The sequence below is a fragment of the Oncorhynchus nerka genome, linkage group LG1, assembly GCF_034236695.1.
Source record: "Oncorhynchus nerka isolate Pitt River linkage group LG1, Oner_Uvic_2.0, whole genome shotgun sequence".
Classification (NCBI taxonomy): Eukaryota; Metazoa; Chordata; class Actinopteri; order Salmoniformes; family Salmonidae; genus Oncorhynchus; species Oncorhynchus nerka.
This window is the reverse complement of record NC_088396.1, coordinates 39,053,524-39,066,525: the sequence shown is the minus strand read 5'-3', so window position 1 is coordinate 39,066,525 and position 13,002 is coordinate 39,053,524. Positions and strand designations below refer to the sequence as shown.

The following is a 13,002-nucleotide window of genomic DNA, read 5'->3' as shown; positions in this document are numbered from 1 at the left end:
AAAGGGCCCCACTGGACTGAGGGGCAGCTCCGGACTGAGGGACAGCTCGGGACTGAGGGACAGCTCGGGACTGAGGGACAGCTCGGTACTGAGGGATAGCTCGGGACTGAGGGATAGCTCGGGGCTGAGAGGAAGCTCGGGGCTGAGAGGAAGCTCGGGGCTGAAAGGAAGCTCAGGCAGGTTGATGGCTCTGGCAGATCCTGGCTGGCTGGTGGTTCTGACAGATCCTGGCTGACTGGCGGTTCCGGCAGATCCTGGCTGACTGGCAGCTCTGGCAGATCCCGGCTGACTGGCGGGTCCTGGCTGAATGGCGGATCCTGGCTGACTGGCGGATCTGGAAGATCCTGGCTGACTGGCGGATCCTGGCAGACTGGCGGTTCTGGCTGCTCCATGCAGACTGGCGGCTCTGGCGGCTCCTTGCAGACTGGCGGCTCTGGCGGCTCCTTGCAGACTGGCAGCTCTGGCGGCTCCTTGCAGACTGGCAGCTCTGGCGGCTCCTTGCAGACTGGCAGCTCTGGCAGCGCTGGACAGGCGGGAGACTCCGGCAGCACTGGAGAGGAGGCAGGCTCTGGCAGCGCTGGACAGGCGAGGCGCACTGTAGGCCTGATGAGTGGTGCTGGCACTGGTGGTACTGGGCCGAGGACACGCACAGGAAGCCTGGTGTGGGGAGCTGCCACCGGAGTGCTGGTGCGTGGAGGTGGTACTGGATAGACCGGACCGTGCAGGCGCACTGGAGCTCTTGAGCACCGAGCCTGCCCAACCTTACCTGGTTGAATGCTCCCAGTCACCCTGCCAGTGCGGCGAGGTGGAATAGCCCGCACTGGGCTATGCAGGCGAACCGGGGACACCGTGCGCAAGGCTGGTGCCATGTAAGACGGCCCAAGGAGACGCACTGGAGACCAGATGCATAGAGCCGGCTTCATAGCACTTGGCTCAATGCCCACTCTAGCCCGGCCGATACGCGGAGCTGGAATGTACCGCACCGGGCTATGCACCCGCACTGGGGACACCGTGCGCTCCACAGCATAACACGGTGCCTGCCCGGTCTCTCTAGCCCCCCGGTAAGCACAGGAAGTTGGCGCAGGTCTCCTACCTGGCTTCGCCATACTCCCTGTGTTCCCCCCCTCCCCCCCAATACATTTTTGGGGCTGACTCTCGGGCTTCCATCCGCGTCGCCGTGCTCGTCTCTCCAACTCCATTCTCCTATAACCCTACTCGCACTGCTCCAGCGAATCCCAGGCGGGCTCCGGCACTCTCCCTGGGTCGACCGCCCACCTGTCTATTTCCTCCCAAGTAGTATAGTCCATACTTCACTGCTCCTGCTGCCTGTCACCACACCGCTTGGTCCTGTTGTGGTGGGTGATTCTGTTAAGGTTTTCTTCCGGTGAAAGAGAGGAGGACCAAAATGCAGCGTGGTTATCTCGATACATCTTTAATAAAGATAATGACGAACAATACAAAAACAATAAACGTAAGATGAAAATCCGACACTGCCCTATCTGGTGCAGTGCAAACACAGAGACATGAACAATCACCCACGAAACACACAAAGAATATGGCTGCCTAAATATGGTTCCCAATCAGAGACAACAATAAACACCTGTCTCTGATTGAGAACCACTCCAGGCAACCATAGACTTTTCTAGACAACTATAATACACCACAATCCCATAACCTACAAAAAAACCTAGACAAAACACAACACATAAATAACCCATGTCACACCCTGGCCTGACCAAAATAATAAAGAAAACACAAAATACTAAGACCAGGGCGTGACAACAGCAATTATTTGCCCTGTCCATAACAGTTTCCCACAAAAATGATGCTGCAGTAAACAGTACTTTACTGTTGAAAATACCTAAATTACCATATCATTTACAGTTTTTCGATCACAGTACATGCTTGGTAAGAATGACATGGTCAATGTTGCCAAAGTGAAGTGATACACATAACAATTATACATTTACATTTACATTTAAGTCATTTAGCAGACGCTCTTATCCAGAGCGACTTACAAATTGGTGCGTTCACCTTATGACATCCAGTGGAACAGCCACTTTACAATAGTGCATCTAAATCTTTTAAGGGGGGTGAGAAGGATTACTTTATCCTATCCTAGGTATTCCTTAAAGAGGTGGGGTTTCAGGTGTCTCCGGAAGGTGGTGATTGACTCCGCTGTCCTGGCGTCGTGAGGGAGTTTGTTCCACCATTGGGGGGCCAGAGCAGCGAACAGTTTTGACTGGGCTGAGCGGGAACTGTACTTCCTCAGTGGTAGGGAGGCGAGCAGGCCAGAGGTGGATGAACGCAGTGCCCTTGTTTGGGTGTAGGGCCTGATCAGAGCCTGGAGGTACTGAGGTGCCGTTCCCCTCACAGCTCCGTAGGCAAGCACCATGGTCTTGTAGCGGATGCGAGCTTCAACTGGAAGCCAGTGGAGAGAGCGGAGGAGCGGGGTGACGTGAGAGAACTTGGGAAGGTTGAACACCAGACGGGCTGCGGCGTTCTGGATGAGTTGTAGGGGTTTAATGGCACTGGCAGGGAGCCCAGCCAACAGCGAGTTGCAGTAATCCAGACGGGAGATGACAAGTGCCTGGATTAGGACCTGCGCCGCTTCCTGTGTGAGGCAGGGTCGTACTCTGCGGATGTTGTAGAGCATGAACCTACAGGAACGGGCCACCGCCTTGATGTTAGTTGAGAACGACAGGGTGTTGGCCAGGATCACGCCAAGGTTCTTAGCGCTCTGGGAGGAGGACACAATGGAGTTGTCAACCGTGATGGCGAGATCATGGAACGGGCAGTCCTTCCCGGGAGGAAGAGCAGCTCCGTCTTGCCGAGGTTCAGCTTGAGGTGGTGATCCGTCATCCACACTGATATGTCTGCCAGACATGCAGAGATGCGATTCGCCACCTGGTCATCAGAAGGGGGAAAGGAGAAGATTAATTGTGTGTCGTCTGCATAGCAATGATAGGAGAGACCATGTGAGGTTATGACAGAGCCAAGTGACTTGGTGTATAGCGAGAATAGGAGAGGGCCTAGAACAGAGCCCTGGGGACGCCAGTGGTGAGAGCGCGTGGTGAGGAGACAGATTCTCGCCACGCCACCTGGTAGGAGCGACCTGTCAGGTAGGACGCAATCCAAGCGTGGGCCGCGCCGGAGATGCCCAACTCGGAGAGGGTGGAGAGGAGGATCTGATGGTTCACAGTATCGAAGGCAGCCAATAGGTCTAGAAGGATGAGAGCAGAGGAGAGAGAGTTAGCTTTAGCAGTGCGGAGCACCTCCGTGATACAGAGAAGAGCAGTCTCAGTTGAATGACTAGTCTTGAAACCTGACTGATTTGGATCAAGAAGGTCATTCTGAGAGAGATAGCGGGAGAGCTGGCCAAGGACGGCACGTTCAAGAGTTTTGGAGAGAAAAGAAAGAAGGGATACTGGTCTGTAGTTGTTGACATCGGAGGGATCGGGTGTAGGTTTTTTCAGAAGGGGTGCAACTCTCGCTCTCTTGAAGACGGAAGGGACGTAGCCAGCGGTCAGGGATGAGTTGATGAGCGAGGTGAGGTAAGGGAGAAGGTCTCCGGAAATGGTCTGGAGAAGAGAGGAGGGGATAGGGTCAAGCGGGCAGGTTGTTGGGCGGCCGGCCGTCACAAGACGCGAGATTTCATCTGGAGAGAGAGGGGAGAAAGAGGTCAGAGCACAGGGTAGGGCAGTGTGAGCAGAACCAGCGGTGTCGTTTGACTTAGCAAACGAGGATCGGATGTCGTCGACCTTCATTTCAAAATGGTTGACGAAGTCATCTGCAGAGAGGGAGGAGGGGGGGGGAGGAGGATTCAGGAGGGAGGAGAAGGTGGCAAAGAGCTTCCTAGGGTTAGAGGCAGATGCTTGGAATTTAGAGTGGTAGAAAGTGGCTTTAGCAGCAGAGACAGAAGAGGAAAATGTAGAGAGGAGGGAGTGAAAGGATGCCAGGTCCGCAGGGAGGCGAGTTTTCCTCCATTTCCGCTCGGCTGCCCGGAGCCCTGTTCTGTGAGCTCGCAATGAGTCGTCGAGCCACGGAGCGGGAGGGGAGGACCGAGCCGGCCTGGAGGATAGGGGACATAGAGAGTCAAAGGATGCAGAGAGGAGGGTTGAGGAGGCAGAATCAGGAGATAGGTTGGAGAAGGTTTGAGCAGAGGGAAGAGATGATAGGATGGAAGAGGAGAGAGTAGCGGGGGAGAGACAGTGAAGGTTGGGACGGCGCGATACCATCCGAGTAGGGGCAGTGTGGGAAGTGTTGGATGAGAGCGAGAGGGAAAAGGATACAAGGTAGTGGTCGGAGACTTGGAGGGGAGTTGCAATGAGGTTAGTGGAAGAACAGCATCTAGTAAAGATGAGGTCGAGCGTATTGCCTGCCTTGTGAGTAGGGGGGGAAGGTGAGAGGGTGAGGTCAAAAGAGGAGAGGAGTGGAAAGAAGGAGGCAGAGAGGAATGAGTCAAAGGTAGACGTGGGGAGGTTAAAGTCGCCCAGAACTGTGAGAGGTGAGCCGTCCTCAGGAAAGGAGCTTATCAAGGCATCAAGCTCATTGATGAACTCTCCGAGGGAACCTGGAGGGCGATAAATGATAAGGATGTTATAAGGCTTGAAAGGGCTGGTAACTGTGACAGCATGGAATTCAAAGGAGGCGATAGACAGATGGGTAAGGGGAGAAAGAGAGAATGACCACTTGGGAGAGATGAGGATCCCGGTGCCACCACCCTGCTGACCAATTATAAAAATAACAGCAACAACAACAATAAGAATAGTAGCTATAATACTATAATAGTCCCTCTCTATGTGCCTCTCCCCTCCTCCTTTCTCCTACCCCCTGTAGGCTATGCCTGGAGGCACGGGACCCCTACTGTGGCTGGGACAGAAAACAGAGAAGCTGCACCACTCTAGAGGACAGCTCCAACATGAGCCAGTGGAGTCAGAACATCACTGTGTGTCCGGTAAGATCCAACAGGGACCCACAGTTTCCCTCTCCCACCTAGCTCCTCATTGCATCTGTTGTCACTGGTGCACAATCCCCCATAACCCCATGGGACTGCCTGCCACATGGCAACACGGGCTGGCCGACACCCTGGAATACCTCCTGTCTGTCTGGTCTCTCCTGGGGACTGGCCCTACAGTAGTCTGACACTTTAACAATTTTGTGCTATGTCAACTCTCCTCAAGGACCCTGGTCCTGGTGTGACATTGTTACAGTTTGTCCAGGCCACTCTCACAAAATCATTTTTGAGCCTCAAGGGTCTTGTCATGCAGTACCACATGATTAATGATGGCATCCTGTCCGTTCCAGTCCCTGACTCTCCAGTCTCTCTCTGCCCTGTCTGACTTTTTAGCTGAGGAACCAGACCACCAATGGCGTCTTTGGACCCTGGACGACGTGGCAACCATGCAGCAATGACGATGGCGACGGCACCAGCTCCTGTCTGTGTCGCTCCAGGGTGTGTGACAATCCTTCTGCTCGTTGTGGTGGGAGGAACTGTGAGGGGTCCACCATCGAAGTCTCCAATTGCTCCAGGTATGTAGAACCACCAACCAATCTTACTCACTGTGTGTCCCAAATGGCACCCAAATCCCTATATAGTGCACTTCTTAGTCTCTCTGTGCATACTAGCATACTACATAGTATGAAGCAATGTATAGGGCATGCATTCTAAGCAGTATGCTTATAATGCTAGTGTGGATATTGGACATCTGCTCTGGTCAAAAGCAGTGCACTATGGAGAATAGGGTCCCATTTCAGATGCATCCTCAGAAATGCAGCATTGTACTCAGGCTGTGACAGAATTAGCATTCTGACAGGATAAGAGGTATGTCTACAAAACAGGGTTTTGATTAAATAATGTAGGTGACATCCAAGTTTCCCATCAGAGGTCTTGTACCGTCTGTGTCTAAGGAAATTGGTCAATCACCATTACTGTGAGAGAACAGCTCTCAGATACAAAGTGCCTGCTCCTTCATGTGTGTGTGTGTGTGTGTGTGTGTGTGTGTGTGTGTGTGTGTGTGTGTGTGTGTGTGTGTGTGTGTGTGTGTGTGTGTGTGTGTGTGACCATTATAACTCAGACACAAAGTGGCGGAGCTCCTTTCATAGCTATGCCAGATTAAACCCAGGTCCAATTATCATTAGTGTGAGAGAACTGCTCATATACAAATTGCCGGAGTTGTGTGTGTGTGTGTGGGGCGGACCTCCTTTCATAGGTATGCCAGATTAAACCCAGGGTGGGGAAATTGAATTGTGTTTAGCCAGAAGTCGCATGCAGACACCAGATAGGTGCAGTGAAACATGTTGTTTTACAGGGTCAGCCATAGTGGTGTGGCACTCCTGGAGCAAAGGAATGTATTTCTGCTGTATTTCTTAGCTCCTGAGCAAGTGGTTCTCTTTCCTCTCATAATAACAAATGATGGCCATGATCATAAGTATGTTGATTGCTTGAAGGAAGCTGAAATGGTGTATTGGCATGTTTGTGATTCTTTAAACCTTCTTTAATAACATCACATTGCTACAGAAACGGAGGATGGACACCATGGTCGTCATGGGGACAGTGCAGCACCACCTGTGGAACAGGGTTTGAGATGCGCCAGCGCTCCTGCAACAACCCCTCGCCCCGACATGGGGGACGTGTGTGTGTGGGCCCGGTCAGGGACGAGAGGTGAGAGGAGATGGAAGGTCTATTTGGGTCTATTTGAGAGAGAGCAATGTGAAGAAACTTTGATTTTGTCATACTTTTATCAAATGTAATTTTTTTGGCAAATAATTCAACAGTGTTTGTTTGACTCAAAATAGCAAAACTCTCAAACATTTATGGTTGGCATTTATGAAGGAATGACCTTTATGATTCATTTATGAGACATGATGTGCACTTTTCAGTAACAGTATCTGTCCTCAGTATCTTTTGGGGGATGACAGTCTTCGGTAAATGTCAGCCCTCTTACACACGCCAGTGCCTCTCATGTGAGCCAGAATACAAATGTAAATTTCTCACAAAATGGACAATAAAGTTTTTCTCCTCTCCACTTCTTCTAGGTTCTGTAACGAAGGTGTGTCGTGTCCCCAGCCTATCTTCTGGTCCCTATGGGGTGCCTGGGCTAAGTGCAGTGCAGAGTGTGGAGGAGGGGTCCACTCCAGGGTCAGAAGCTGTGAGAACGGGAACAGCTGCCCAGGCTGCGCATTGGTATGAGACACACACACTTGCACAGACACACAGGCATCAACAAATCCATGCCATACTTACCTTCCCTTTCATACAAGACTCCTTTCTCTCCGTGGGATGTGTGAAGTTACGGTTCAGCTCAGTCTTGACTGGTTTCAGATGACTGAAATTCAGTTTGAGCTGAAATGCTTTCCCTCCTCTCCCCCTCCTCTCAGTCAAGTTGGGACTCTAAAACATGCTCTAAACTGAGGATTTAGTTACTTTCATTATGAGTCCAATTAAAGTGAAGCAGCCAAATAACTCTCAAATAACTCTCAGTATAAAATGGAGAAGAAAAAATATTTTAAAATAATTACCTCTCTTTCTCTCCCTCTCCCTCTCCCTTGCCCCCCCCCCCGCCTCCTCTACCTCTCCCCCTTTCCAGGAATACAAGGCATGTAACCTTGAGGCGTGTCCAGAGGTGAAGAGGAACACCCCTTGGACCCCGTGGATGCCTGTCAACGTGACGCTGGGCGGAGCACGCCAAGAGCAGAGGATGCGCTACATGTGCCGCGCCCAGCTGGCAGACCCCCACGAGCTGCAGATTGGACGACGCAAAGTAGAGACCCGCTTCTGCCCCAACGACGGCATGGCCACCTGCGAGACTGACAGTGAGTGCTTGTCAATCGTAGCGGCTTTGGGTGTTGCTAGCTAACTCATTGGTGTGGCTTTACACCAAGTGAAGCATGGATGAAAAGGATGCACCTGTCCAACACCAATCATTATTCTCTGGCTATTCTCTAAGCATTGGTGGGGTAAAACTGCCCTGACACAGTCACCACACTGTATCTCCCCCTGGGTGATCAGACTGATCACTAGAAATATATGGCGATTTCAGATGTTTGAAAAGGTCTCGAGAACATCAATATATGCCTTAGACCAATGCGCTACGGCAATTCACAATTCTCTAGCAAGCCGTGAGAATACTAATAATACTGATGATACTTGAAGGTAATAGTGAGAATACTAATAATACTGATGATACTTGAAGGTAATAGTGCGTCATTTTGTAATATTTGGTTTTAAGCCTTCCCCAAACCTTAGCTCTAAACTTAACCACACGGACTTAATACCAGCTCAAAGACAGAACTACATGCATTTTTTTAAAAGGCACATGTAGCCTATATATCAATGCATACTGATATCAAAAACTGGCCAGGTCAAATAGGGGAGAGGCGTTGTGCCGTGAGGTGTAGCTTTATCTGTTTTTTTAATCCTAGTTTGTTGTTTATTTGAGCAAAATGAGATGGAAGGATGTTCCATGCAATAAGGGCTCTATATAATACTGTACGCTTTCTTGAATTTGTTCTGGATTTGGGGACTGTGAAAAGACCCCTGGTGGCATGTCTGGTGGGATAAGTGTGTGTGTCAGAGCTATGTGGAAGTTGACTGCAAACAATTTGGGATTATAAACACAATGTTTCTTATAAAAAGAAGAAGTGATGCAGTCAGTCTATCCTCAACTCTTAGCCAAGAGAGACTGGCATGCATAGTATTTATATCACCCCTCTGATTACAATGAAGAGCAAGACTTGCCACTCTGTTCTAGACTAGCTGCAGCTTAACTAGGTCTTTCCTTGCAGCACTGGACCACACGACTGGACAAGAATCAAGATAAGACAAAACTAGAGCCTGCAGAACTTGCTTTTTGGAGTGTGGTGTCAAAGAAACAGAGCATCTCTTTATTTCAGCTAGACCTCTCCCCATCTTTAAAACCATTGAATCTATATGTTTTGACCATGACAGTTTACAATCTAAGGTAATGCCAAGTAATTTAGTCTCCTCAACTTGTTCAACAGCCACACCATTCATTACCAGATTCAGCTGAGGTCTAGAACTTAAGGGTTGATTAATACCAAATACAATGCTCTTAGTTTTACAGATGTTCAGGACCAGTTTATTTCTGGCCACCCATTCCAAAACAGACTGCAACTCTTTGTTAAGGGTTTCAGTGACTTCATTAGCTGTGGTTGCTGATGCGTATATAGTTGAATCATCAGTATACATGGACACAAATGCTTTGTTTAATGCCAGTGGCAGGTCATTGGTAAAACTGGAAAAGAGTAGAGGGCCTGGAGAGCTGCCCTGCGGTACACCACACTTTACATTTTTGACATTAGAGAAGCTTCCATTAAAGAAAACCCTCCGAGTTCTATTAGATAGATAACTCTGAATCCATGATATGGCAGAGGTTGAAAAGCCTTAGCACATAAGTTTTTTCAACAATAGGTTATGGTCAATAATATCAAAGGCTGCACTGAAATCTAACAGTACAGCTCTCACAATCTTCTTATTGTCAATTTCTTTCAACCAATCATCAGTCATTTGTGTCAGTGCAGTACATGTTGAGTGCCCTTCTCTATAAGCATGCTGAACATCTGTTGTTAATTTGTTTACAGAGAAATAGCATTGTATTTGGTCAAACACCATTTTTTCCAACAGTTTGCTAAGAGCTGGCAGCAAGCGTATGGGTCTGCTGTTAGAACCAGTAAAGGCCGCTTTACCACTCTTGGGTAACTGAATTACTTTGGCTTCCCTCCAGGCCTGAGGACAAAGACTTTCCTCTAGGCTCAGATTAACAATATGACAGATAGGAGTGGCTATAGACTCAGCTACCATCCTCAGTAGCTTTCAATCTAAGTTGTCAATGCCAGGAGGTTTGTCATTATTGATCGATAAGAATACTTTTTCCACCTCTCCCACACTAACTTTACAAAATTCAAGCTTGCACTGCTTTTCTTTCATTATTTGTTTTTTTTATACATGAATACAATTGCTCACTCTTCGTTGTTGGCATATCCTGCCTAAGTTTGCCCACTTTGCCAATGAAATAATCATCAAAATAATTGTCAACATCAAATGGTTTTGTGATTAATTAGCCATCTGATTCGATGAAAGATGGAGTTGAATTTGTCTTTCTGCCCATAATTTTATTTAAAATACTCCAAAGTATTTTTCCATCATTCTTTCTGTCATTGATCTTGGCTTCATAATAAAGTTTCTTCATCTTTTTGATGAAATTAGTCACATAATTTCTGAATTTGCAGTAAGTAAACCAGTCAGATGTGCAGCCAGACTTATTAGCCACTCCTTTTGCCCATCTCTTTCAACCATACAGTTTTTCAATTCCTCATCAATCCATGGAGGCTTATCAGTTCTACCAGTCAGTTTCTTTAACAGGTGCATGTTTATCAATAATTGGAAGAAGCATTCATCAAGTGCAGCGTCTGGATGCTCCTCCTTAATCACATCAGACCAACAAATATTTTTAACATCATCCACATGAGATTCACAGCAAAATCTTTGTATGATCTTTTATACACTATTTTAGGCCCAGCTGTTGGAACTTTGGCTTTCCTGGATATAGCCACTATATTGTGATCACTGCATCCAATGGGTACAGATATAGCAATGGGTACAGATATAGAACACAGTTCTACAGCATTAGTAAATATGTGATCGATACATGTGGATGATTTTGTTCCTGTAGTGTTTGTAAATAGCCTGGCAGGTTGATTAATAACCTGAACCAGATTACAGGCACTGGTTACAGTACGAAGCTTCTTCTTGAGTGGACAGCTTGATGAAAACCAGTCAACATTCAGGTCCCCAAGAAAGTAGACCTCTCTGTTTACATCACATACACTATCAAGCATTTCACACATATTATTTAGATACTGAGTGTTAGCACTTGGTGGCCTATAGCAACACCACAAAAGAAAAGGCTTTAGATGTGCCAAGTGAACCTGCAACCACAACACTTCAATAACACTTGACATAAGATCTTCTCTAAGCATTACAGGGATATGGCTCTGAGTATATACAGCAACACCTCCCCCATAAGCATTTCTGTCTCTTCTATAGATGTTATATCCTTGTATTGCTACTGATGTATCATCAAATGAGTTATCTAAGTTATTGATTTCATGAACCGTATTTCTAAGGCTACATATATTAATATGGGCTATGTTCAGCCCTTTCCTGGGTAGCTTATCAGAGATAGACATAATACTGAAAAGAGCAGACAAAGCAAGATAAAAAAATATACATTCAGCAGTCCATTAATCAATGTGTGTGTGTGTGTGTGTGTGTGTGTGTGTGTGTGTGTGTGTGTGTGTGTGTGTGTGTGTGTGTGTGTGTGTGTGTGTGTGTGTGTGTGTGTGCGTGCTGCGGGGTTGAGGCTACGAACTCATAGGCTTGGCTCTCTCATCCCTTCCAGGCTTCTGGGAGGGAGGGTGGACAATGAGCCTGTCATAGCGGATGTAAGCAATGTCCCCACGCTCTCTGGCAGCTTTCATGCCTGGGATCAGTTCTTTCCTCTTCCGGCACACAGCTTCAGGATAGTCCTCATTGAGGAAGATATACGTTCCCCTCATGTTCTTGGCTCTTTTCAGAACAACTACCTTGTCCTAGAACCTCAGGATCTTGGCCACTATTGGCCTGGGTCTATCACCTGGGCTGGTGGTGGGTTTTCCAGTCCTGTGGGCGCGCTCCACCTCAATCTTCCTGTGGTCCATCTTCAATTTCTCAGAAATAATTTCCCTCACTCTGTCCTCAGGGGGCGGCAGGGTAACCAGTGGTAAGAGCGTTGGACTAGTAACCGGAAGGTTGCAAGTTCAAATCCCTGAGCTGACAAGGTACAAATCTGTTGTTCTGCCACTGAACAGGCAGTTAACCCACTGTTCCTAGGCTGTCATTGAAAATAAGAATTTGTTCTTAACTGACTTGCCTAGTTAATTAAGTAAAGGTAAAAAATATTTTTTAAAAGGTCTCATGTGGAGATTCTGCAATTCTGTCCACAACTATGTTGTTCTGCCTTGATTGTCCCTCAAAACTGATATATCTGTCATTGTTATCATGGATTCACACACAGAACTGACATCCTCTCTCAATGACTTACAGATTGCTGTCGTCTTGCTGTTCTCCTGTTTTAACTCATCGAGCTGACCCTGGGAGAACTGCAAACTGTTCTGCAGGTCCTGTACCTTTCTGGTCAGGTCATCCATTCTTTTATTAGTAGAATTCACGAGTATTTGGACAAAACATTTGAAGCTATTTTCTTGTTGCTGTAGCAACTGCTTGTAGGTCTCTTTTTGTTAGATTAAAAAATCCTTCACGTGTGATGGAGAGACACCACTATCCTCAACGGTACTCCCGCGGGCTTTGGTTTTTGTCATGGCAGCTAGCAACTTAGGTTACGTTGTTACTCCTCGCAGTTCCAGACAGGGCAGGTCACAGGGAAGATTGAAAACAGCAGGGATCTAGACCGCCACAAACCCTTGACAATCCACGGTCCCAGCCACAATGGCTAACCACGTTGCGGGCTGCGTTCAAGAAAACCTCACTAGCTTGATAATCAGCTAGCTAGCAGCTAGGCTAGCTGCAATGTCAAATAGCTCCGCAGACCAGTCCTTGGTCGGCAGGATCACTGGAAAGAGACCAGCAGTCCCAGCAACTGACGCCAACTGCTTCTTAGTCCAAACTAAGAAGCTAGGTAGCTACCAATAACTTTCCAATACACTTATAAACAACAAACTTTCCAAACAAACAAAACCTAGCTCTTCCTCGTTCCACGTTCAACAGGAGGTGACGTGTATTGGGGAACAGGAGAAGAGGGGGACAAGAGAATAGGGGGACAAGAGGACAGGAGGACCATAGGACAGGAGGACAGGGGGTCAGAAGGACAGCAATTGGTCCCCTGGCCTGGTCTCAGTAATCTGTCCACTGTATGTGTGAGCTATTCCATAGACATATTATAACATACACTGCTACCGTAGTACTCTATGACCAGTGTAATG

The 13,002-nt window shown here is 47.8% G+C and overlaps 1 protein-coding gene across 5 annotated transcripts in view; it reads left to right on the top strand.

Annotated features, from left to right (window-relative positions):
• Positions 1–13,002, top strand: part of LOC115130065 (semaphorin-5B-like) — a 326,138-nt gene that overhangs the window by 290,731 nt on the left and 22,405 nt on the right. For all 5 annotated transcript variants that reach the window (XM_065018604.1, XM_065018613.1, XM_065018596.1 and 2 more), the window contains exons 13-17: positions 4,840–4,957; positions 5,351–5,532; positions 6,521–6,664; positions 7,039–7,186; positions 7,590–7,815. In XM_065018604.1, coding sequence (XP_064874676.1) covers positions 4,840–4,957; positions 5,351–5,532; positions 6,521–6,664; positions 7,039–7,186; positions 7,590–7,815 — 818 coding nt within the window. The remainder of the gene's footprint in view (positions 1–4,839; positions 4,958–5,350; positions 5,533–6,520; positions 6,665–7,038; positions 7,187–7,589; positions 7,816–13,002) is intronic.